General features: G+C 47.7%; 1 protein-coding gene across 3 annotated transcripts in view; it reads left to right on the top strand.

Annotated features, from left to right (window-relative positions):
- Window positions 1-14121, top strand: part of Nap1l4 (nucleosome assembly protein 1 like 4) — a 34832-nt gene extending 20711 nt beyond the window's left edge. For 2 of the 3 annotated variants that reach the window (XM_051193471.1, XM_051193472.1), the window contains exons 9-15: window positions 510-649; window positions 2608-2753; window positions 5027-5049; window positions 5491-5610; window positions 6325-6354; window positions 7211-7267; window positions 13055-14121. In XM_051193471.1, the coding sequence (XP_051049428.1) occupies window positions 510-649; window positions 2608-2753; window positions 5027-5049; window positions 5491-5610; window positions 6325-6354; window positions 7211-7267; window positions 13055-13093 (555 nt within the window). In that variant the 3' untranslated portion in view covers window positions 13094-14121. Of the gene's footprint in view, window positions 1-509; window positions 650-2607; window positions 2754-5026; window positions 5050-5490; window positions 5611-6324; window positions 6355-7210; window positions 7268-9053; window positions 9090-13054 lie in introns of all 3 variants that reach the window. The other variant, XM_051193474.1, reaches the window with a different exon arrangement.
- Window positions 14122-24965: the final 10844 nt, after the last annotated feature.

Genomic DNA, 24965 nt, shown 5'->3' with positions numbered 1-24965 from the left:
CTTGTTTCTTTTTTATTTGTTTTGGTGTTTCTGTTTTGTTTTGTGTTTTTTTTTTTTTGAGACAGGGTATCTCTGTGTAGTCTAGCCATCCTGGCTAGCCTTGAACTCAGAGATCTGCCCTCTGTCTCCCGACTGGTAGAATTAAGGCATATGCCATCACACCCAGCTTTGCTTGTTTATTTTTGTTTTCATATTTGAATTGTATTTTTTCTTGCTGCCATATGGCCTTGGTATGCCTATTTTTCTACAAGTATTGTCTCCCTGTGTGCTCTCTGGGTATTGTATACTTTCAAGGGAGCAGCTGACTCTGCCCTTTCCATCCACCTCATGAAAGATCCAGTTTTCAAGGCACAGAATATGATCCCGGTTTCATACAGAGGGGGAAGGGTGGGGCTATCAATGCTGATTTCAGTGGGAAGGTCTGTAGCCCATGAGATTGGCTCTGAGGTGTTCCCTTAAGCTCTTTTTTGCAGATGTTAGGTAGTTCTTACTCTGCATCTTTGCTTCAGTCTTTTGTGCTAGAATTTCACTTTGAACCCAACGACTACTTCACCAATCCTGTCCTGACGAAAACATACAAGATGAAATCAGAACCAGACAAGGCTGACCCGTTTTCTTTTGAAGGTCCTGAAATTGTGGACTGTGATGGGTAAGAACGTGTCTTTCTGAAACAAAAGCAGTAATGCTTGTGGAATTTTAAAACAGAGTCAGGTAAAGAGGTTCATGTGTTCAAGGCCAGTCTAGGCTGTACAGCAAGATATGTGTACAACAAAGAAAAAAGAAAGTGAGAATGATATTAAAAAAAAAAAAGTCTTAGAGGGGCTGGAGAGATGGCTGTACAATCAGGAAGATCAGAGTGCAGACCCCAGCACTCATTTTTAAAAAAATGTCTGCACTTAAAAGCCCTGGAGGGTTTATGTGCAGTAGCTTTTAGTTGGGAAGCTGTAATGTGGACATGGCCAAAGCTGGAAGACATGTCATGTCTTGAAGTTCAGATATACTTGCAAGCTTTTACTCAGTTGCTGTTTGAATGGGGCCAGGTCTTGAATTCTCTAGACATAATTGAAGGGGTTTTGTTTGTTTATTTTTTATTTTTGTGAGACAGTTTTTTCTGTATAGCCTTCATTGGCTGTCTAAAACTCCCATTTTGTAGATCAGGCTGACTTCAAACTCTCAAACACACAGAGACCTACCTGCCTCTGCTTCCTAAGCGCTGGGATTAAAGGTGGGCACCACCACTGCCTGGCTTATTTTTTGTGGCACAGTTGCACGGGAGATTTAGCTAAGAAACTTGTACACATAAAACCAAGTGCTCTACAACTGGATTGTGTCCTCAACCCCAACTTTTTTTTTTTTTAAGATTTATTTTTATTTCTATTTGTGTGTATGGTTGTTGTGTCTGCATGTGTATCTGTGTACTTTGTGCATGCAGTCCCCGTGGAGGTTGGAAGAGGGCATCAGATGGTCTGAAATTGGAGTTAAAGATGGTTGTGAACTGCCATGCTATATACTGGGGAGATATTTCTCTCTCTCTCTCTCTCTCTTTTTTTTTTGGGGGGGGGGTTGTCTCAATATGTAGCTCTGGCTGGCCTAAAACTTGCTGTATAGACTAGGCCTAACTTAGAGCTCCACATGCCTCTGCTTCTCAAGTGCTGGGATTAAAGACTGTGCCACCATCATGCCCAGCAAAGCCCCAAAGTCTTTGTTTGTTTGATTTGTTTTTTGAGACAGGGTTTCTCTTTTAATAGCTCTGGCTGTCCTGGACCTACCTCTGTAGACCAGGCTGTCCTCGAACTCACAGGGATCTGCCTGCCTCTGCCTCCTGAGTGCTGAGATTAAAGGTGTGTGCCATCACCACCTGGTGAGCCCCAAACCCTTAAGAGCAAAAATATGTGTTGAATGGTGAAGTTCAGTGCAGGTCATAGTCCAGTGACAGGTTTGGAATTTGGCACTGCATTTGCCACCCGATACTTATCAGACCACTCAGTAGAGATTTAGTTTAGAGTTGACTCCTTGTCTCACTGTTTGGGAAACTGACTATTGAAATAAAACACTTATAAAAACCAGCACAGTGTTGTTACTGTCACTAAGTGACTTGGACTTCATTAAAATTCCGCTTGATGTAATTAGGGTTAGAGTTAGAGAAGATTTTTTCTTGAGGACAGTTTGTCATTTGTCATGTGGGAGAGGGCTTGGCTCTTCCTGAGCAGACAGTGGCCTTTCATGTCCTGTTCACTTAGTTGACTTAGGGGTTTGGGTACATGAGTGTGGTAGGTAGTCCTCAATTTGCTCAGAGACAGCAGATGATGTACTCTTGAGCATTATGCACACTTGACAGGGTCCTGTGCAGAAGACACGTTTCAGAATCCCTATGGACTATTGTGGGAAAGTGCTGTCATTTCAGAGCTGTAAGGTTTTTGAGCATTGGTTACTTCAGGATGATGGGACCAGGCTAGCTTTGGTAAGCTGCCATATAGATGCACTTTGGGTTCTTCTTGGTTTGCAGATTAGTGGTGTCAGAAGTTCTATAGGGCTATGGTTCTTTCCTGAATAGTAATGGGATTTCTCTTGGAGAAAGTATCTGTAACAGCTGCCTTGTCCCTGCAGGTGTACAATTGACTGGAAGAAGGGAAAAAATGTCACAGTCAAAACCATCAAGAAAAAGCAGAAGCACAAGGGCCGGGGTACTGTGCGAACCATCACCAAGCAAGTGCCCAATGAGTCCTTCTTCAACTTCTTCAGCCCCCTGAAAGGTGGGCAGGGCAACTCAGTGTGTTGTGTGAAGTTGTTTCTTCCCCATGTGTTGGCTTAGCTTTCAGAAGCTGTGTGTGCACCTCAGGAGAGGATGGTCCCTTTCCTGTGTGTGTGGAAGGGAACAACCAGTTTCCCAGGCAGGAGGCAAGTAGTCTCTAGGATCCTTCCTGGTTCAAACTAGTCACAGTTTTGAAGCTTCAGAATCATCTGTCCAGCTTCTTATAAGTTCAGTTTTTCTTAGTTTTACACAATTTGATAGAGCACAGGTATTTGGGATTTCTATGTGATAAACGTAAGTACGTAGATTTATATTTTTTAAAGGGTGGGAGCAAAACTATAATATTGAAGCTTTTTGTTAGTTTTCTGAACTATACAATGAAGTTGTGATCATGAGCCTTGCAATAATTACTGCAGTCTATTTTTTGGGAGTTCTGTATTGGTCCTACAGTAATTCTGTAGTACTAAGGAGGTGTTTGGCTGTAATCTATCAGTATTAAAGCATGGGTGTGAGGGACAGTATTTTTTTTTTTTTAATATTTTCTTTTTGTCATTTTCTGAGAAGGGACCATCATTGGACATAAATGTCCATCCCTGCAGCCAAGGTCAGCACATGCAGAGTTGTGTGTGTGGCCTTGGGTGGGTACTGGATCTGGGCACTTGGCTTTGTTTTGTCCCAGACTTCATTGCTATTGTCCGTCACGGTGCCCCTTGTGGAACATTTGGGTGTTGCTATTGTTTTGTTTGTTTTTTGTTTTTCTGTATAGGGTTTCTCTGTGTAACATCTCTGGCTGTCCTGGAACTTACTTTGTAGACCAGGTTGGCCCTGAACTCAGTCACCTGCCTTCCTCTACCTCCCAAGTGGTGGGATTAAAGATGTGTGCCACTACTGCCCAGCCAGGTATTACTATTGTAATGGCCATTTTCTATGATTTCTTTGAACCCAGAAAATACAAAGTATGTTGTTTTAGTGAATAAGAATACCCAAAAGCTTAATAGTCCTCAAGTTTCCTGTGTGAGGAAATCCCTTTTGAGAACACTGACATGTTGAACCAAGCTGGCTATGTGGAGGCCAAGTGGAGGGTCCTTGCCTTTAATAGCTCACTTGCCATAGTGGCATTTGGGAGACAGAGACAGGAGAATCTCTGTGAGTTCAAGGCCAGCCTGATCTACATAGTGATTTCCAGAACAGCCAGGACTACATACTCTCTTATCTTGAAGAAAAATAAGAGAGAAAGAGAAAAAAAAATCAGCTTCTCTGGAAATTTTTTTGAAATTGTTCTTAAACAGCAAAAGTGGGATTGATAAGCAGATGTGATGTTAGGGGTGGTGATTGACAGTAGCACAATTCTGAAATTATCTCGTTCTGTTTCCAGCCTGCATTGTAGTCAGGCAGCACATAAAACAGAATGAGTGCTGTGAACAAGAAAGGAGGATGATGGTAGAGGGTGGGTTATAGATTTGGGGATGAAGGGAACACTACATAATATAGCCCCCACTAACCTTTAACCTACAGGATTGGTTTAGAAGACAAGTGCTAGGGTGCTTGTCCCTTGGAAGATGGATTCTAGCACTCAGACTCTGTATGCTGCCTACATGGCAGCAGTCTCTTGTGGGTGGTGCTCATATAACCAATACCATCTTTTTGCCAGTGTTGTGCTATGACACCAAATGACTTGAGCCTTGAGAAATGCTGGCACCATAGGTTGAGCAGAAAAGATTAGATTAACTCTAGCACATTGCTATCGGGGTCCAAATCATCCATCAGGTGATGGTTGGTTTAGTTTCATGGCGTGTGTTAAGAGAAGCCCACATAATCTCTTTGGCCTGGTGAATATCAGCACCACTGTGATTGTCTTGTGTGTATGCCCTCACTCATGGATGCATCAGCCTTGGGTGACAAGCTATAACCCCTCTGCAGGGTCATCAGCAGATTTGGAATTCTTGCCTTCATAACAGATAGGCATGTGTAATTCAGCATTTGTACAGCATTTGTACAGCATAGGGTCAATCTATATGGCACCAGTTTACTGACTGCCAGCCCTAGGGTAGCTGATTTACTGACCTCCTGCTCATCCTTCAAATTCTCAGGGTTTTTTTTTGACCCACAGCCTTCTCTAGTTGAAGTAGTATATGGAGCTTATGAAAATATTCACAAGGTGCTATGGTGCCTCATTGGGGTCTGACAGAACTATCCACTAGCTAACCCTTCAGTGTGGATGTTAAGACATTGGTTGTCATTGTAATGTAAGTATGTTGTCTTTTCTTCTTCTAGCCTCTGGAGATGGAGAATCTCTGGTAAGATGTATTGTCTAATGCCCTGGTTTCCTGTCAAGTGTTTTCTGAATAGGCACCTGTTCGTTCTGGTCCATTCCTGCTCCTTTAGTTTCTGTAGTTAAAATACCTTGGGCCTGGGAAGAAAGTTTTTTTTGTTTTTTTTTTTTGTTTGTTTGTTTGTTTGTTTTGTTTTATGCCTGTCTTAGTTCCTGCTAGAGATTACAGTGCCCCTATGCTGAAAACCTAGACAAGTGGCAAAGCTACAGCTCATCTGCTCTATTGTTTTGCTTTCACGTTATATCATAGTGTCATTTGCATTGACTTTAAGGTCATTTTTAGTGGATTTCATTGTGATTACCCAGCAGTGTAGATGATTCAGAGTAAGGGCTGAGGGTAGGGTGAGGGTGCTAAACATATCTTTAACCCACTGAAATGAGTTAATGTATTGGTTTTCTCTCTCAGGATGAAGATTCCGAGTTTACCTTAGCCTCTGACTTTGAAATTGGGCACTTTTTCCGTGAGCGAATCGTGCCACGGGCTGTCCTCTACTTCACTGGGGAGGCCATAGAGGACGATGACAATGTATGTGGGCCAGGGGCGGGATGTAAAATGCATAAATTCCTGTATGCAACTGGGCAGCTGATTAACTTAGTTTACCCTTAGTCTTAGTTGGTGTATTTGTTGCTGTGATGAAACATCATGACCAAAAACATTATCCAGGGAAGTAAGATTAGGAGCCTGGAGGCAGAAACTGATGCAGAGACCATAGAGGGTGGCTGCTTGTTGGCTAGCTCAGCCTTATAACAGCCAGAACCACCAGCCCAGGGGTGGTTCCACATTCAGTGAGCTGCGCCTTTGTGATCATTAATCAAGAAAATGTACCACGGGCTTGCCTCTAGGCACATCTCATGGAAGCATTTTCTCAGTTGAGAGTCCCTCTTCCCAAATGACTAGTTGCCCCTGTTTTAGTTAGAAAACAGAAAGGGAGCAGCTTATCTATCATGCTCCAGCCGGCAGTTCTTTGTCACTCTTTCCCATTCTTAACTCTTGTTTTGAGCAACTTTAAGTACTGGAAAGTCCCTCATCATACAGCACAGTGCTGCCCTGCTGGGCTGAGCTGGGCCTGCAACAACAGCATGTACCTCTTGGACACCTGCATGGAGTGATCCACCACTGCTGCTGTAACAGTGGCACCAAGCTTCGTGTTGCCGTTAGCATAGCAGGGTGCTTATCAGCTTGGCATTTGGGCTATATCATGTTTCTAGAAATTTAAGTTGTTTTCTGTCTCCCCTGCAGTTTGAAGAAGGAGAGGAGGGAGAAGAGGAGGTAAGGATAAAGGTGTATGCAGTGTTCTCACCCCAACCTTGTGTTGCTTTGAGTTCTTTGCTCTGGTTTTGGTTGCCATTTTGAAACCTTTGGGGGGGGGTGTTGCTCATAGATTTTTTGACCCTGGAATTGCTTATAAAAATGTATCTTAGCTGGGTGGTGGTGGTTACACCTTTAATCCAGCACTTGGGAGGCAGAGGGTCTTTGTGAGTTTGAGGTAGGCCTTGTCTACAGACCAAGTTCAAGGATACCTAAGGCTACACAGAGAAACCCTGTATTGAAAAACCAAAAAAAGAAGTACCTTAGTAACCATTTTAATAAGCAATGTCTACGTTTTCAGAAGTGTTTCCAAATTAACCTGTGAAAGCAAAAAGATATGCAGAGTAATTGTTAGTGACTGGCCCAAAAGCAGATCTTTGATGTGATTTGCTTGTGGAAAGTAGAGACCACAGGAAATTCAGCATCTGGATCAGTCTATTCAGCTGAAATCTGTATTTTTTCCCTTCATTTTTAAAGAAATACTTTTCTAAGATGTAAAGAAAGAACTTATGCTCGTGCATCTGTACATATATGTGCACTTGGGTGCTGGTTCCTAGAGTGCAGAAGTTGTCTGACCTCCTGAAGCAGATGTTTCCAGGGGTTTGAGCATAGATCCTAGGACCTAAATTCAGTCTCTCTACAAGGGCAGTGTGTGCTCTTAACCACTGAGTGTCCCTCTAGCCCTGGTTTCTTTTGTAAGAATTAGCTTGAGTTAGTTGTGCAGAATAAGCTTTGTGTCACTTTCCACCTGTTCAGGTGATGCCCTTTGGTCATGTCCCTAGTCATCGCCCTTTACCTTTGTCTCCTTTTATTATAGGAATTGGAAGGTGACGAGGAGGGAGAAGATGAGGATGATGCTGATGTTAACCCCAAGGTTGGTTCTTTGGGCACTTCCTGAGTCTACCAATATTGCACAGAGGGGCTTTTGAAGCAGCTCCCCATTTTGAGGCAGTGATGCTAGGAATACATATGTCAAAAAAAAAAAAAAAAAAGATAGAAAGAAAGAAAGAAAAGAAAAAAACTGCAATTGAGGACTAGAGAGACAGCTCAGTGGTTTAGAGCACTGATTGTTTTTCCAGGGTCCTGAGTTCAATTCCCAGCAGCCATATGGTGCCTCACAACCACCTGTAATGAGATCTTCTGGCCTGCAGGGACCCATGCAGATAGAATACTGCATACATAATAGATAAACAAACAAACAAAATTAATTAGAAAAATCTGTAGTCAAGGAAAGACACCTCATGTACCTGGAGCATTAGGGGTTGGATTCAACTAGGTGTTCAGCTCTGTAGACTTGAGCGTGCACCTGTGGCTTCCAGCTCTTCCTTAGAGGAATGCTATAACAGGAAGCACCTGTTTTTTGTTTGCATAGGACCTGGTGGGGATTGTATTGTATGTTGTAATAAAGAGAACACTCAATTGTGATCAGAACTTCACATTCATACTTGTGGAGAAAATTCAGAAAAGGTGTCCTAGGCATCTACAAACATGCTACATACATACGGCTAAAGGAAAAATGGACAGGCTACTCTACCAATTTTATATGTTTGGGATTTTTCTCTGTGGCCTCAAGAAAGAGACTCTTGTTTGGGGACTGTGGGTACCTAAAGGCAGGATACCCTGAGCTGCTCTAGCACAGCCATACTGCCTTGTGTTTGACAGTGTGTGGGGTCTGTTGGAATGCACCCCTGCCTGGTGTCTGTGTGTGCTGTGTCTCTTGACTGGCTAGTGTCTGTCTGTTGTCCTGTTTTCCCTGCGTGAAGTGTGTGTTAAAAGCTGCCATTGCAATGACTTGGTGTTGTGGCTGCGGTGCTGCCGGTAATGCATGCACACATTACGAAGTTCCTGAAGGAAAAATGAGAGATGGGCTGCTGCCACTGTCACAAATGCTACTCTCCTCTAAGAATCACCCTTGGGTCACAGAGACTGTACTGGTGAGCTTCAGGGGGTGGGGGTGGGGTTTGTGCCCTGTGGGCACTGGATTGACACCTGGTCACAGTGCAGTTGGTAGGGACCAGGGTAGCTTATCACGTGCACACTTCAGCTTGGTGCACCTTGGCCTCTGTGCTGTGTTTGTCTTACTTAGCCTCCGGTGTATCCCCTCTCCTCCCTTTTCTTTTTCCTGTTGTTTCTCCTTTGTCATCCTGCAGAGCCTTCTGTCTCCTCTCATGTCCCTGTTTCCTTCCTTCCTTCCTTCCTTCCTTCCTTCCTTCCTTCCTTCCTTCCTTCCTTCCTTCCTTCCGTAAAAAGCCCTTTTGGGCACCTGGCCTCTTTCATTGTCTGGGTGTGGAGAGAAGCTACAGAAGTCATGTAGGCAATGGGGCACCATGGCAAGCTGTTGTTGCAGGTAGTTCACGGGGTGTCCTGTTGTCCTTGGGTCAAGATGTGGTTCTGTGGCTTCATGTGTGCCTTTCAAAGTGAAGGGTTGCTGGACTCTAAAAACACAAGTTGCACAGAGAGTGTTGTCCGGGAGTTGTTTGTTGTAAGAGGGAATGAGGTTGTAACCTTGGGAAGGAGAGCAGCTCTACTATGCTAAAGCTGCTCCTACCCCTACTGGAAGCCTTTGTATCATGAGAATGTGGCTGCTGCCTCCTGTATAATTTTGTGCATTTCATTTCTTTCATGCTGACAGTTCCTTTCAATTTTTTTCCCCCGTTTAGGTGTAATTTTTGTGTTAATCATTCATGCATTTCTAGGTAAGGTGGAATCTGTTCATACCTAACTTCCAAACTGCTGTCTGTACTTGATTCCTTGCATTGCTTTGACTTCTGGGACACAGAAAGGTAGAGTTCACATTTTTCAGGAGCTAGGGTTCATCCAGGCCTTGTGAGCAGTACATGTATGGAGCTTCCACAGCTAAATGCCTTTGTAAAACCAGCAGAACAGTGAGACTTAGCTCCTGCTTTCAGGCCTGGTGTTTTTGTTAACTAGACAATGAGCTGTACTCGGGAGGGGTGGGGCATTGTCACTTGTGATAGAACAAGAGACTCTGGGCATAGCAACTGGCAAGATGGCCACAGGAACCAACTTGGGCACACAGGTTGGCTACACTGTGACAGGTTCAAACACTTTGGCTATAGATACCCTGGATTTGTGTAGGTGTTGGGCATTGTGCAGACAAATGAGTGAACGGAAGATCAAGTCAGATTGGCTGAAGTCCCTGCCAGTATGGGGACCATAAAGCCCCACCTCAAGATTGGTTAGAGAATGACGGAGCCAGTTGTGGGCATGTTGTGAGGCAACTTTTCTTCCCTGTGGAGTTACCTTAGGCAACTAGCAGGGAGGAGAGACCCTTGTCAGTGACAAGCCTTCCCTGTGGAATACTCACAGCTTTGATTATGTATGCTGCAGTAGGAGAAGAAGGAAGGAAGGCCAGAAGAGTGGGAGGCACCACAAGGAACTCACAGTCCCATCCATCCCAAGGAGGCCCCTGACTTGTGAAGACAACAGTTAATAAAGAATTGCTCAGAACGACAGCACAGTCCTACAGAGCCTTGGCTTGTTGCCTTGGTGGCTCATTCTGGAGCCATCTTCAGCTAGCAGTTAGGTGCAGTTGATAGTCAGTGTTAAAGATCTCCTGTTTATGAAGGCAGCGGACTGTGGAAGGTGTCCACCTGCAGATAGCTTTGGCATGGGCTACCTAGTGTATGTAGCTGGCATGGTGGAAGTAAGTGGCCTCAGCTCCACCTCTCTCAGGTCCACTGTGCACTTGACAACCACATCTTTTGTAATCCTGTGGTGGGCAAGGTTTTGGCTTACTTGTGTGTTTTTTTTTTAAGTACTGGCTCCCATTCTTTGACAGGCAGGTTGGCATTAAGTGGCCAAATTGTCATTAAGATGTGATGACTGATGTTACAGTTCAGTTGCAATTTAGTTTCTGACTATGTTGCAAGGCAAAGCCAGTAAGTGTCCCATTTGCAAAATCCCCTTCAAAAGCTTGTTACCACAGCAAGAGCACCTGTGGACACTGCTATCTACTACCTGGCTGTGGTGGGGTCTGGAGCTATAGTATCCCTGTGTAAACCTGCTGTCTGACTGCTCTTGCCTTGCTGACAGCTTCTTCTGCCACCCTAGTAGGGATTGTGCTCTCTAGTATCTTTATCACCTGCATTGCTAGGGTCTCTGTTTTGAATTTTACACCCTCAGTTTTGGTTTTATTGAAGACAAAAATGGTAGGTTCTTGTGGTCAGAAATGCTGCTTCATTTGAGTAAGAAGAGCTAGTGTAGGGTGCCTATGTTCTGAGGCAGTGGTGGGAAGGTACCCACTCCTCACCTGCTGGTTTTTCACCTGCAGTGCCTCTTGTTCTATTTGCCTTTTTTATTTACCTCTCTGCCGGACCCCAGTTGTACCCCAGCCCATGGAGCTCACATTCCTTCCCGTGTGTGCATTGCTTGCCTTCCTCTCCTGTCCCTGTTGTACTTGCCTGGGACATCCTGCTGCTGACACTCTCTAGATCAGTGGGTCAGTGACCCTGGCTACTGTGTTGACTGCCTCTGACTAGCTTTGGCTGTCTTCTGACAGCTCTTGCTTGATTTGCATCTGTATTGGGCTTTTCTAGAAAAACAGCTGATAGAATGGCTTACAGTCTGATCCAGCTAATTCAACAATGGCTCTCTCCCAATGGAAAGTTAAAAAGTCTGATCCTTGCTTGGTCCACATAGCTGGATGTCTCAGCTGATCTTGTGTATATGTCAGAATCACAAAGAAGTAGTTTCTAATAGAGCCAGTGAAGGAATGGACTTGCCAGAGAGTGAGGACAAACGGGCAAAAGCATCTTTCTACCATGTCCTTTGCATTAAACGTGGCCTAGATTTAAGGTGGGATTTTCCACCTGAAATGATCCAATCAAGAAAAATCCTTCACAGGAGCACACAGCAACTTGGGTTTCAGTTAATTCCAGATGTTATCAAGTTGACAACTGAGAATAGCATAGCATCTTTGGGCTTAGATTCCTTGTTGACTTACAAGACCCTCTTAGACACAGGCAGGGATGACAGCCCCAACCTAGAGGCCTGTGTTCTTCTCATCACAGTTCAGAGGCTGGGGAGATGTCTCACCGTTAAGAGCATTGGCTGCTCTTGCAGAGGACCTGGGTTCAATTCCCAGTTCCTGCACAATAGCTTACAACCATCTGTGATTCCACTTATAGGGGAATCATACAGACAGGCACATATAAGAGTTATTTTTTTATTTTTTATGTTTTTGTTGTTGTTGTTGAAAAACAGAAAAGGTCAGACTAGGCCAGGGTTCCCCCTTGCACACTATATGTGTGTTTTTTTCCCTGCAGTGCAGTGTCTCAAGGTAGATTGTTGGGGTTCTCATCTTACACCATAGACACTTCTGGTGTTACCTTAAATATTCACTCAATGCAGGCTTTTCCTATTAGAACCTCATAACCATGTCAAGTAATAGAATCACTTTAAAATAAGTTTCTTCTAATGGGGCTAGAAAGATAGCTCAGCAGTTATAAGCACAGGCTACTTTTTCCAAAGATTGAGTTTCCAGCATCCACATATCAGATCACAATGATCTATAACTCTAGTCCAGGGAATATGATAACCCCCCTCTTCTGAATTCTGTTGGCACTCTGTTGGCACTATGAGCATAGATAGTGCATATACATACATGCAGCCCAAACAACCATGCACATAATAAAATAAGAGTAAGGGCATAGTGATGCATGCCTTAATCTTAGCACTCAACAGCAGAGGCAGGCAGATAATCTGAGTTCAAGGGCAACCAGGGCTATGTACATAGTCCTTGTCTAAAAACAATTGAATTTTGATGGGGTGCTGAGGATAAAGCCCGGGCTTAGGCATGCCAGACAAGTGCTCCACTACTGGACTGCATCACTAATTCTAATTACTTGGAGACATGGTGGGTCAGGCTGGCCTTTAATTGAGCATGGCATTTCCCTGCGTTATCCTGGAATAGCAGGATTTTACCACCATGCTCCACAGTCACTGAGTTTAAGTTGTAGCTCCCAGGGATTCTGGGCAGCAGATGAGTATTTGTCTTAGCTCTAAGTTAGCATTGAGGTCCTTGGCTGTCCTTAGGCTTTCACTGGCCTCCATACAAAATTCCCTGGATCCTGAATGTGGTTTAAAGGCACCAGATTTGTGCATTAGGTTAGAGTGAAGTAAGTTGTTTTGCTCCTCAGACAGGCATGATCTTGGATTCCTGTCTTGTGAGACTGGTAGACATGGCTCTTCACAGGAGCTGGCCCTGGCCATGAATTACTAGAATCGAATCTGTTACAGTGTTCTCTGTAAGTGGAAAGAACTAGCTTACTGGGAAGGACAGCCTTCTCTGCATGAATACCCAAGGACAGAGCTGCCCTCTGGAGAGGAGGTTGCTGGTAGATGCAGATGTAGTCTGTCACAGCAGCAAAGTCTCTCGGGGTGTAGTTCGTTTCTGTGGCTCCCAACAGATCTCTGCCTAGCATATTATGATTTCGACTTTGTGTTAGAACAGATGAGCAAACTCCAGTGAATTTCCCTGGGGAGCTGACTTGTTTCCGTGTTAGCTCTTAAAAGCTTTGTGGGAGCCATCTTTTTGGTAAGAAGGGATGAACTCCTTGACTCTTGGTTCTTGTGGGATGGGGAGACTTGTTGAGTGGTGCTGGTTTTATTCTCTTCAAATCTTATATTCTTCTTGCAGAAAGAACCCAGCCAGCCAGCGGAGTGCAAGCAGCAATGAGAAGCAGCGACCCTGAGGGGCTGCCTTGTGGACGGCTGTCAGGACCCCAGGCCGCAGGCAGGGGCCTCAGTCCCTGCCAAAGCAGAATTTTGTTGACAGTGCTGTGACATCTAACCATTTCTAAGTGCATGATTCCTCTCCCCCCATCCCTTCTTACTTTGCTTAACTTGTACAGTGGAGGCTGGGCTACCGTTCAGAATAGGAGATTTAGTTAGCACCTGTTGCCTTGGTGCCTGAAGACCATGTAGGGTGGGCTGGGTTTGTGTCTGGCATTGGCAGAGCCTGGTGATTCTGTGCACAGTCCTCCCCTACTGAAGAGGCTCCATGGTTTCCAGCCACTGATCTTCATGGGACGCTGCTCCAGCTGCTGTACCCTAGTCATCTCCCAAGCACTATAGAGGAGGCTGTGCTCGCCTTAGAGCAGTTCCCCCACTCCCTTTTTTTTCCTTGAGTTTTGCTTTCAGGGCTGGGTGAGTGGTGGCACACACCTCTGAGGCCAGAGCTGTCTGGTTCACCCTTGTGCTTATTTATTCACTTGTGCTTGGGGGCTTTGAACTTCACTGTCCCTCCTCTCACTTATGAGACCATGTTGCTGACTTGACAGGAGGATGCGATATCAAGTAGAGTGAGGCCCATGGAGGAAGCCCTGCTGCCACCTGCCACTAGCTAGCTATTGTGTGCCATGCAGACCACTTGTTATTGTCTCCTCTGGAGGGTGTCAGGCTATAGCCAGGGGGCCAGAGTCCTCCCTCAGGAGAGATTGCTGGCCTGTAGAGCAGAGCTTCAGCTTGCACTGTGCATACCAGGGCCACACCTGGGTTTGGTGACCAGTTGGTGGTTGGTGTGTATGGAGTCTCTGAGTGTGTATGGTTGTGGTCTTTGGCAACCAGGACAGCCATGTCCACAGTGACCAGCCATGTAGAGTGTGCTCAGCCTTACCCGATAACACATTTGTAACTGAATACAGTGTTTTCAATTTGTACAGAATAGTTAGAATATTCTATTAAAGTTGTGAAACATGAAGCAAACACTTTTCCTGACGACCCACCTGCCCCTCCTGACTGCCCACAGCTGGCCACACCCTGATGGGCTGAGTGTCTGGATCAAGGACTAAATGGCAGCAGACTTCACACTTGGCTGATGTGGCTGTGACAGCTCATTCTTGGAAGGGAGCTGTTTGGTTGAGAGTGTTTTGCTACTGTGGGAAGAGCCTAAAAAAATGACCTAGAGTGGGGGTTAGGGGATCTTGAGAGGGCTCTACACTGGCTTCCAGAGGAACAGAATTCAAATCATAGACAACTCCAATTCTAGGGTATCCGATGCCTTTTTCTACCCTCCCCGGTGCTGGTATTAATGGCCCAGTTAAGATAAAACTTTTAAGAAACATCTGGATCTGGGGCTTTGCGTTGTGGATCAGGATCCAGGAGAATGTATATACCTCACAAGGATTGTGTAATGTCTTTGTTTTTTTAGAAGTTTGTGGGGATGGGTGTCCGTGTGATGCTGTTGCTGTAGACCTACTTGCCTCTGACCTCCAGCACCTCTCCTGCCTTAGCCACTAGGTGCTAGAAGGTCAGTTTATCCCTGGATTACCTGCCTTAACATACTCAATTACAGAAGGGGTACATACCTTTAATCCCAGCACTCTGGAGGCAGCGGTAAGCAGGTTTTTGATGCATACCTGATCTTCAAAGGGAGTTCAGGACAGCAAGGGCTATTACACAGAGAAGCCCTGTCTTGGAAAAGCAAAATGGTCTGCTCTCCCTGTAAGTCCAGTGTCTCTGGCCTGCCTGCATGGCTGCCTTGACCTTTGCTGCTTCAAAGCCACAGAAGAACATAGTAGGAGAATCAGGCATGGAGGTGGGCATACATTAGTTGCTTTGACAGTGGTGTACCCTTTCTTCACCACCCTGAGTCATTTCCCTAGGGAATCCTCTTCATCTGTGATGGTAATAACTGAACAAAGGCCACCTACTCTCCACCATATAAACGTGCATCTCACACACCATTAAAAGATCAGGTAACTGCACAAAATGATGTGCTTGAGTAATTCCAGGCATGTTAGCCTGGCAATGCAGCTTGTGCCACAGCTACACATAAGGGTTGCTTTCTAAAGCTGTCCTTGCCTTATGACAGTGCCACCTTTGGTCTGGGAACACAGCAGGAGGGCAGCTTGTGGGTGACCTAGAATAAAGTGTTTGACTTTCTGAGCATGGAAGTGTTCAAGCACCCACCTGCATGGGACTGGGTCTTGGAGCTGGGCTACTTGTGATCAGTGGTTATATGCTGTTGCCTGTCCTCTGGAGTTATAGGATATGGCAGGCGGCTCCTCAGCATGGAGCCCAAATCTTTGGCTGGCCACTGCTAGGTGCTCAGAGACCCTTAAGAAACTTGTCCTTGCTAACCCATCCTGTAGACCTGGGCCAGTAGGCCCATGGCTGTCACTGGGGTATTCTAATAAGGCCTCTATGCCTCTGGCCAAGGGCTGTGCCTTCTAGCTTCCTCCTGCACGGCCTCAACTCCACCTAGGCTGCTGGGGTCGGGCAGAGCCAGCACCCTGACAGCTCTTCTGCCAGCTGCCAGGGCAGTGGCAGCATCTGTGTGGTGGAGCCTTTGCCATGGAAGAGTGGGGTGGCATTGAACCACAGATGGCCACTGAGATCCCAGGCTAAAGAATCTTGTTGCCTAGATGGTGCTACCCTGGCAGGGTTTGCACTTGCTTCTGGTGGTGAGGATTAGGTGGGAATGCCATGGGGGACCCAGCTCTGGCCTCCTTGGTTGGGTCAACCTGCTACCACCTCTAGTTGCAGCCTGCTGAGGAGACCTTGGCTTACAGTGGGTCCAGGCTGTCAGGGCAGTCTCCAGCATTCATTCCCCCAGGCTTCCTGCCAGCCACCTACACAACATGAATGAGGATCTTGGCTCAGGCCTTCCTCTGCAGACTGGCCCTGACCCCGCCCACTAGCTGACACTAGCCTGGCAAGTATTCCAGAACCCTAGAGTTCATCAGACCTGCTTTCTCATGTATGTGGAATTATTTTTCAAACGTGGACCTTGAAGTCCTGACAGGAAGTCACTGCCCAGGGCATACAAACCACAAATAGAGACAGTTCTTGGTCACCAATGGCTGAAGAACGAGGCTTGGAAATACCTGCCAAGTCTAAGTCACCTTCATGTGCCTGGGTGAAGCCTCTGTGCCAGCCAGCTGCCTGGCTATGCTGACTCATCTCTCAGGTGGAGACCAGATATTGTCCATGACAAGCTAGTATGTGGTGCATGGGGCACATCACATTCTCCCTATCTAGTACCTCAACAACTACAGTGTCAGTTAACTCCCCAGGGCCCCAGTGTGTCTAGCCCTGCCCCTGCCCACAACAGCCATCTTAACCTGTCCTCCAGCACTGGAGGACAGACAGCTGCCACCTTCAGCGGGGTGCCTGAGGATGCCTATGAGTCTCAACTTGCTCAAGTTCTGACTGGACTGGTATCCCCAAGGCCCATCCATGTTCACCTGGGGAGTGGAGAGCTGGTGGCTCCTGTGGCTATTACATGCTGAGACTTGAACAAACCCCACCCCACTGGCCAGCCATTCCCAGTTCTGTTGTGGTGTGAGGGAAGGGCCTGGTCCCTCGGCATCACCTCAGAGGGTGAAGCTTGGGGTAGTGAGGAGCTTGAGCTCACTGGCCAGGCCCATTCTGTATAGGATGGGATACAAGATGTGCTCTCAAGATAGCCCCCAGGTATGCACAGCTGGCAAGAGGGTCTTTGCATATGTAATCAGGCAGGTGGACCTTCAGCCTGCCTTTGCTGAAGCCCAGTGGCCTGCTGTGCTAACTGCCCCTCCAGTGTCCCCCCCCCCCCCCCCGCACATCTCAGGACAGAGTCAACTATGAGCTGGATGCCAGGGACATTGGACACCTCAATATCCTGCTTCACTGTGTCTGCAGTTTTATGTGTGTGAGGCCAGGAAAGCCTGCCTCAGGCTTGGCCCTGGCCGATCTTCTGTCACACTCTACACCAGTATCTGAGGGGCACCAGTGAGCCTCCTCCCTTGCCCCAGAGTGTAAATGTCCACTAATGTCACTTAAGTATATAGCTCCCCAGTCCTGAAAACAGCATCTCTGGGAAACACTTCTAGCTGCTTCATCTGTGCATGCTCCTGGGGATGGTCACCCAGACTCCCCTTAGACCTGCTGGTCACATGACTCCTCAGTGTGGGAGCTTAAAATACAGTTCCACAAATGTGGTGGGGCTTTGCTCCCTGCAGATTTCAGAGGGTTCTGGTTCCAACCCCAAGGGTCCCCAATGGCCCTAGCCCTAGCCTGCAGCTATCACTGCTGTCTACCCACAGTCTTCACCTGGACTATTCTTCTGTCTTTGAGAACACTAGGAATGGCGTTTCCGGCCACCTGAGAAACGTCTCTAGCCAATAAGGTCATGTTCTCAGGTTCTGGAGATTAGGAAGTGGGCATGTCTTCGGGAGCCACCACTCAGCCAGGGAGCACCCCATAAATATCAAGTGAGATGGGGACAGAAGTGCCCACAAAGACTCCAGTTTGGGGACATTTGAATAGCTAAGGTGAGATGGTGTCTGCTGTGATAGGAATGCCCCCAGACCCCTCTCAGTTCTGTTTCCATAATGAGCTCATAGTTGCCTTCTCAGCTCTTTGACTGGAACCTGGGGAAGGCAGGACTCAGATTCTGCCTCCCTCTTCTGTCAGGAAAGTGGGTCCCCTCAGCTCTTCAGGCCTGGCCAGCATGGACTCATCTTACCAGCCCTCGAAAGTACCATGTCCACAGGTGAACTTGGAGAACAGCAAGTCTGTTCTGAGCCACACCTGCCCATCGGTGTGGCTCAGCACATCAAGGAGCTGAGTCATGCACTTGCAGACTGTTACACCTGGTCCATGCTTTTGGCTGAGGAATGTCTCAGGTGAGCTTTTGACTGTCTTCAGAATCTGAGTGCCCTGGCTGGTCTGGCAGACAGTTTCACGTACCACATTGCTGGGCTGATGCCGGGGCCTTGAGAACTTAGAGCAAAAGGATATTGTAAGCCAGGAGGTGGTGGAGCACACCTTTAATCCCAGCACTTGGGAGGCAGAGACAGGTGGATCTCTGGAAATTTGAGGCCAGCCTGGTCTACCAAGAGAGTTCCAGGACAGCTGAGGCTACCCAGAGAAACCCTGTCAGGAGAAACAAAGAAAAGGAAGGATGGGTGGAGGGGGGGGAGGGGGGGAGGAGAGAGAGAGAGAGAAAGGAAAGGAGGATACAGTAGGTGGCAGCACTGGCCTGGATTGCCAGTACCTGCAGCTTTACATTTCAACAAATGGGAACCAGGGACACTGAGGACAACCCTGGAAGGTTGAGGCCAGGATGGCAGCAAAGACCTGAAACAAGGTAGGGCAGCAGATCAGCTTCAGGTCCAGGCTTCTTTCTTTGCTTAGACTGTAGCTAGGGAGAAGAGGGATCCAGAGCTGACCTAACTCACAGGTGCTAGACTAGGAGCTGTGGTGGGATCAGATGCTGACTCCTGGGCACCCTAGTACCTGCACTGGATGAAAGGTGAGCCTCAGACACCACTGTAGCAATCCCTGAGGAGGCAAGCGGAGAATCTTGAAGGCAGGAGAGCCATCCACAGGCCTCCATGAGTTCACAGCCCACAGGAAGAGGGTGACATTAAGTCCCTGACAGGTTCCATGACACACCAAGCTGGTTGGACAAGTGCCCATCAGGAAGTGACCTCATTGGGGAAGTTTCAAAGAGGTGCCCGGTTCCTCCCAGCTGAGCCAGAGCTTCACAGAGCTCAGTTCCAGTGCCAAGGGGCCAGGCAGCTGGACAGGACAGTAAGTGTTCAGGCTGACAGTTTGGGGACACTGTGACCTGCCTGGGTGAGCAGATCCTTTGGCTCAGATTGTGTCAATCTGATATTGCTCCAATAAATATTAGTAAACTTGGCCAGGAGTGATGCTGACTGATGTGAAAGGTTTAGCCTCCCACACTGCCCCCCTGTCTGAGAAGCCCTAATCCAGGACCTTCCCCATACCAAGGGGCTGTTTTTCCTGATTCCAGGCACCTGGTGCAAGAGAGCCAGGCCCTTTTTTTTTTTTTTTTTTTAATCACTTATTTCTTTATTGAGAGAGAGAAAAAGAGAGAGAGAGTGTAAATAAGAGGACAACTGTGGGAATCAGTTTTCTCCTTTTACCATGTGGGTCCTAGGAATCTGCAGGTTTTAGTTGGGTCTAATGGCAAGTACTTTAACTTGTATAGCTATCTCACCAGCACCCCCCCTTTTCAGAAATATTTTTCTAGGCATGGTGGCACACACCTTAAATCTCAGCAGCCAGAGGCAGCAGCAAGCAGATCTCTATGAGTTCAAGGTTAGTCAGTTCCAGGCCAGCCAGGGCTACACAGTGGGGCCCTGTCTCAAAAATAAGCAAATAGGGGGCTGGAGAGGTGGCTCAGTGGTTAAGAGTACTGGCTGTTCTTCTAGAGGACCCAGGTTCTAGTCCCAGTACCCACATAGTGGATCACAACTGTCTATAACTCTGGTCCCAGGGGCTCTGACATCCTCTTCTGACCTCTGTGGGTACTGCATGTGTATGGCACACAGACATACATGTAGGCTAAGCACCTGTACATATAAAATAAAAATAAAGGAGAAAATTAAAAAAAAAAGATTTATTTATGCCTATGTGTATTCATGTGAGTGGATGCTGCATGTATGTAGTGTAGTACCGATGGCATCCAGAAGAGAACGTCTGATCCCCAGGCATTACAGGAAGTTGTAAGCAGCCTGCTACTGGTGCTGGGAACCAAACTCCTAGGTTCTGTGACTAGCAGTCAGTGCTCTTAACTGCTGAGTCCTCTCTTCAGCCCTTAACTAGACTTCTTGTGGTATGAATGCTATGGACTGCTATATGACACTAATTGAGCCACTTCACCTCTCTGAGCACCCTCCCCACTCACCACCTTGTAGTGTAATCATAATGGGAAGGAGAAGACACCAGCTTGAGCATGGATGGTACCACACTGGACTCTCCCAGAGTCACAGCTCAGTCCACACCAAGGCTCATCCTTACAGGACACTGGGGCCTGGTCTTTGCACTAGGGTAGCTCTTGGCTGTTCGGAGCCTGAGTGACGTAATGAGGTTGGTGGAATGTTGTGTTGCATGCATGAGACATTGGGTTCAATCCCAAGTACTACATGAGAACAGAGTGGTGATGTGCACCTGCAATGCTAGTACTTGACAACTAGAAGAAGGACAGAGGCTCAGTTAAAGGTTATGCTTCCAGTTCCAGGCCAACCTGGGCCTCATGAGACCCTGTTTTTAAAAAGGGTGGCAGAGCCTGGCAGTGATGGTGCACATCTTTAATCCCAGCACTCGGGAGGCAGAGGCAGGTGGATCTCTGTAAGTTTGAGGCCAGCCTGGTCTAAAAAGCAAGTTCCAGGACAGGCTTCACAGAGAAACCCTGTCTCAAAAAAAAAAAAAGGATGGCAGGGTCTGAGGTATGACACACAAGGCCCAAGGTTTGCTTTCCAGCACCACTTAATTAATTAACTAACTAATTAATTTGAATAATTTGAAAGGTTCTTTAAAAAACATTTATTTTGATTCTACGTGGTTGTATGAGTGCTTGCATATACATCTGTGCACCACATTTATGCAGTACCTAAGAAGGCCACAAGAGGGTGATAGAGCCCCAAGAACTGGAGTTACAGATGTTGGGAGTCCAATCTGGCTTCTCTGCAAAAGCAGACTGTGCACTTAATCTTGGCCCATCTCTTCAGCCCTTAATTAAAAAAAAAAAAAAAGTTTAAAAAGAATTATATAAAAGTAACTGAGGAGGGGTGAGTGGGCTGCAAGACAGCTCAGCAAATAAAAGCAATTGCTGTGCATGTCTGATGCCCTGAATTTGGTCCCAGAACCCATGGTAGAAGGAGAGAACAAATTCCTGAAGATTGACCTCTTACCTCCATGTGCTGTGACACAGGCACACCTGTGCACATACATAGGCAAATACAAGTGAAGAAAAATTAGCAGATGGGGCTGGGAACTGTAGCTCAGTTAGTAGAGTATTTGCCTGGCATGATCAAAGCCCTGGGTTGATCTGCACTACTTCAGACCAGGAGTAGTCTGGAACACCTGTGGTACCAGCACTTGACAAGTTGAGGCAGGAAGATCAAAGGTTTAGATTTGTCCTCTTCTATACAACAAGTTTAAAGCTAGCCTGAACTGCATGAGACCCTGACTCAACATACTAACAAACAACAAAAAGGCCTGGCTCCCAAAGCCTCTCACTTGAGCTCTTGAGTCAGAGCTTGCTTCCTCTTGATGCTTACCCCAACAGTCTGAAAAATAGAAACCTCAATCCCCTTACTCTAGGGACTCAGATGGCCTCTGGGGTTTGGGGACAGAACCTTCCTAGCAGTGTGGCCCTGACATAACACTGCTATTTTTGAGTGCCTATATGGGGCAGGTGTTCCCTAGTGTGTCACTAAGAAAGTCTACACCTACCCAAGAGCACAGACCAAGGCACCAACTGGGTTCTTTTGACTTGGCCATGTTAGACCACAGATGTCCAACAGCTTTTGGGTGAGCAGCCAAGGGCTCTCTGGTGACAGAGGGTCTGATGTTGTTGGCTAGTGTTGGTCTAATGCTCATCTTGACACCAGTCCACCAGAAGCTGTCACACGCCGCACCCAGTCTTGACCTTGTCTGAGGGGCCTCGACTGTTTGGACAGAAAGCCCACAAGAGGATGACAGGCACGGGGTTTTCTGTGTCTTGTATCAAGCCTCCCAGTTCCTTTCCCTGTTTCTTTCCCCACTGCAGGACCCTGTCCACTGGGTCATTTCTAACTTCCAGAGAGCAGCAGGGCTTCTGGGTAGAGAGAAGCTGGATGGCTGGGTTACAGCCTCAATCATCTGTCCCTACCCTGGTCTTTAAGTGCTCACCCTTCTCCTCTGCCCTTGGGGTCATCCAGGTCCTCTGTCCCTTGCACTTGTTTCTTCTCCAGTGATGCACGTTAGAACATTCTGTTTGGATCTCTGGAATGGTGGTAGAAGCTGGGCACACAGAACCTAGTACTTGGAGAGTAAGGCCCTCCATGATCTTCGGGCAACCCTTCCAAGATCCCCATATGTACCAGCTTCCCACCCCTATTCTCACACTACTCTCTACCAGCAGTGTTTCTGCTGAAAAGTAGGGCTCGATCCCTCCTACCCCCCTGCACCTGGCAGGTGCAAGGTGCAGGAGCAACACCTGTGAGGCCTGGAGCAAAGAGTTCCACTGAGCTTCATGGAGCACAGAGAGCAGAGCATGATGGGAATGGGGATTCAGGGCAGCTGCAGTTAGTTTCTTTCCTAACTTCCAATTTCTAGAGTGGTCTCTTTCTTGCCTTAGGCTTCGCCTACTGAAAGCACGTGTGGCAGCACAGATGAAGATATGGCTAAGCAGCTGGCACTCTCTGGGAGTTCTTCCAGCCTGACATTGGCTGGTCAGCTGGGATATCTTCAGCATGGACTCACTACCTATCTTATCCAAGAGTGCCCCCCCATCCACCTTTTGGATCGCTCTCATCTGAGGCGGGCAGGGCTGGCTTGCTGCTTACCTATCTCTGTATTGTTGTTGTCCTCTTCCATAGGAATCCTGGACCCTCCTGCTCTTCCACACACTCCTCGGGGCCCTGGGCAGAGCTTGTTTTTCCTCAGGGACCCTGAAGGGCAGGGTTCTGTGTGCATTAGGGTAAAGGGGCTTGTGGGACAGGTGAGAGTCAGTGTGGCTCCAGGATCCCTTTGTTTATTTATTTATTTAAAAAGATTTTTAACACTATTTCTTTCTCTTTCTGTGTGCATTCATGCACAAAAGAGGACAATCTGAGGAACTCAGGTTCTCTCCCTCCACCGTGTTGATACCAGGGATTAAATTCAAGCCATCGAGATTGAGAGCAAGTGCCTCTAACCACTGAGAAATCTTGCCAGTCCTCTCTGTTGTTTATGTTAATAACCATTTTTCCGTTGTTGTTTTTCTAAGACAAGTTTTCTCCCTGTAGCTCTGGCTTTTCTGAGACTCACTCTGTAGATCAGACTGGCCTCGAACTCACAGACACCTCCCTGCATCTGCCTCCCTGAGTGATGGGATTAGAGGCATGTGCTGACACCACCTGGCTTATGTTTTCGGAAAGTTTTAATTTAGTTCATTTTATGTATTGAGTGTATTGCCTGCACGTATGCATGTACACAACATGGGCGCCTGGTGCCTGAGGATGTAAGCCACCCTATGGATGCTGGGAACCCAACCCCAGAGCCTCTGAAAGAGCGACAAGTATTCTTAACCCTTGAGCCCTTTGGGCCAGTCCCAAGTTTCTTTTTATTTTACTTTTAATGTATATGTGTCTGTGTTTGCGTGGGGTGGAGGGGTGGGCAGGAGAGGGGGACATGTTCCCTGGAGCTGGGTGGGTGGTTATGAGCCACCCAGCTGGAAGCAGGGACCAAACGTAGACCCTCTAAAGAACAGCAAGCACTCTTACCCGCTGAGCCATCTCTCCAGGCCCCTTCCTTTAGTTTTTGCTATGCACCTCTGGGTAGTCTTGAACTCACTATAAAATCCAGGCTGACCTAGATTGGCTGTTCTTGCCTCAACCTCCTCATTGCAGGATATACCTGCCTCGGAATCACACCAGGCCGCCGAACTGAACTTTTAGGCTGATTATCAGTCTTAATTTTAGTTGTTTAAATGGAGGCACCTGCGTTTTCACTGGGAGCCAGTTCTAGTTCTAGTTATCCAACAGCCAGAGGTGCTTCCTTGCAGTGCCCCTGCTCCCCACACCTCCCCGGTATCCCGCTCCCCATCCCACACCCGTGGTGGACTCTCAGGGGTCCCTCGGCCAGCCCCTCCCCCTCCCTGGGAACCTTGGAGGAGCAGCGTCCACTTCCTGCTGCTATTAAACCTTTAAAGGCAGAGGGTAAATAAAACCGTGCACTGAAAGGCAGTGACTCAGCCGCCCCCGCCGCCCCTGGCCCCTAGGTCGGTCCCCACATTCTCCAGGATAGCTTTGTTAGCCCCCCCCCGAGCTTTCTGCAAGTCGGGGTTGTAGGGTTGCAGCCCGAAGTGTGGCCAGGTTGGGGCACAGAAAGGGTCCAGGAAGGAGGCAGGCCTCACTGTTCACACGGCTGAGCATTGCGGTGTGCTGTTTCCCCCATCCCTTTCTTCACTGCCTAACCTAATAAAGGTCATTGTTCCATTTTACAGAAAGGAAAAGAAACTCAGTACTCCTTCGAGGCACAACTCCGGGGAGCAATATGGGTAATAAAGCCCGTTGGGGCAGGGCCACTTCCCAAGAAGGTCTAGTGGGTGGCCTTTGGATGTGTGCCCAAGCTGGGAGGAGACGGCTGCCGGGGCTGGGAAAGAACCCGTGGGTCCGTGACCCTCGCGAACCAGGAGCCTGGGTCTCTCAGTGCGTGGAATTCTGGGCGCTATGGTCCCGTCTAGGGGTCGGGGCGCTCCCTGGGTCTTTCCCGCCAGTGAGTCACAGAGAGCAGGGGCCGCTGCTGTGCATTCCTAGACAGGCGGGGCGGGCACTCAGCCGGGGTGGGGGCCATTCTAAAAGGCAGCTGGGACGCTGGGGCTGGAGGGAAGGCTCGGGGCGACCGTCAGAGAGGCGCCGAGCAGCCCCCCTGCCCCCTCCAGCCTCCGATAAGCGGCAGCCCCAGGCAGTGGGTAAGGGGCAGCCCGGGGCGGTCGGTGGGGGCCAGCTGCGAGAGCTTGCCTGGGCAGGAGAGTGCCCGGCTCCGGGGCGTGTCTGGGAGGTGGGGAGGAGTCCTTATAAGTTCCACGCCGGCGGCCGGCCTCAGAAAGAGAGAGCGCATTCGAC

This window comes from Phodopus roborovskii, unplaced genomic scaffold (assembly GCF_943737965.1).
Source record: "Phodopus roborovskii unplaced genomic scaffold, PHOROB, whole genome shotgun sequence".
Taxonomy (NCBI): Eukaryota; Metazoa; Chordata; class Mammalia; order Rodentia; family Cricetidae; genus Phodopus; species Phodopus roborovskii.
Note: the sequence above shows the minus strand (reverse complement) of the source record. Positions and strands in the feature narration are given on the sequence as shown.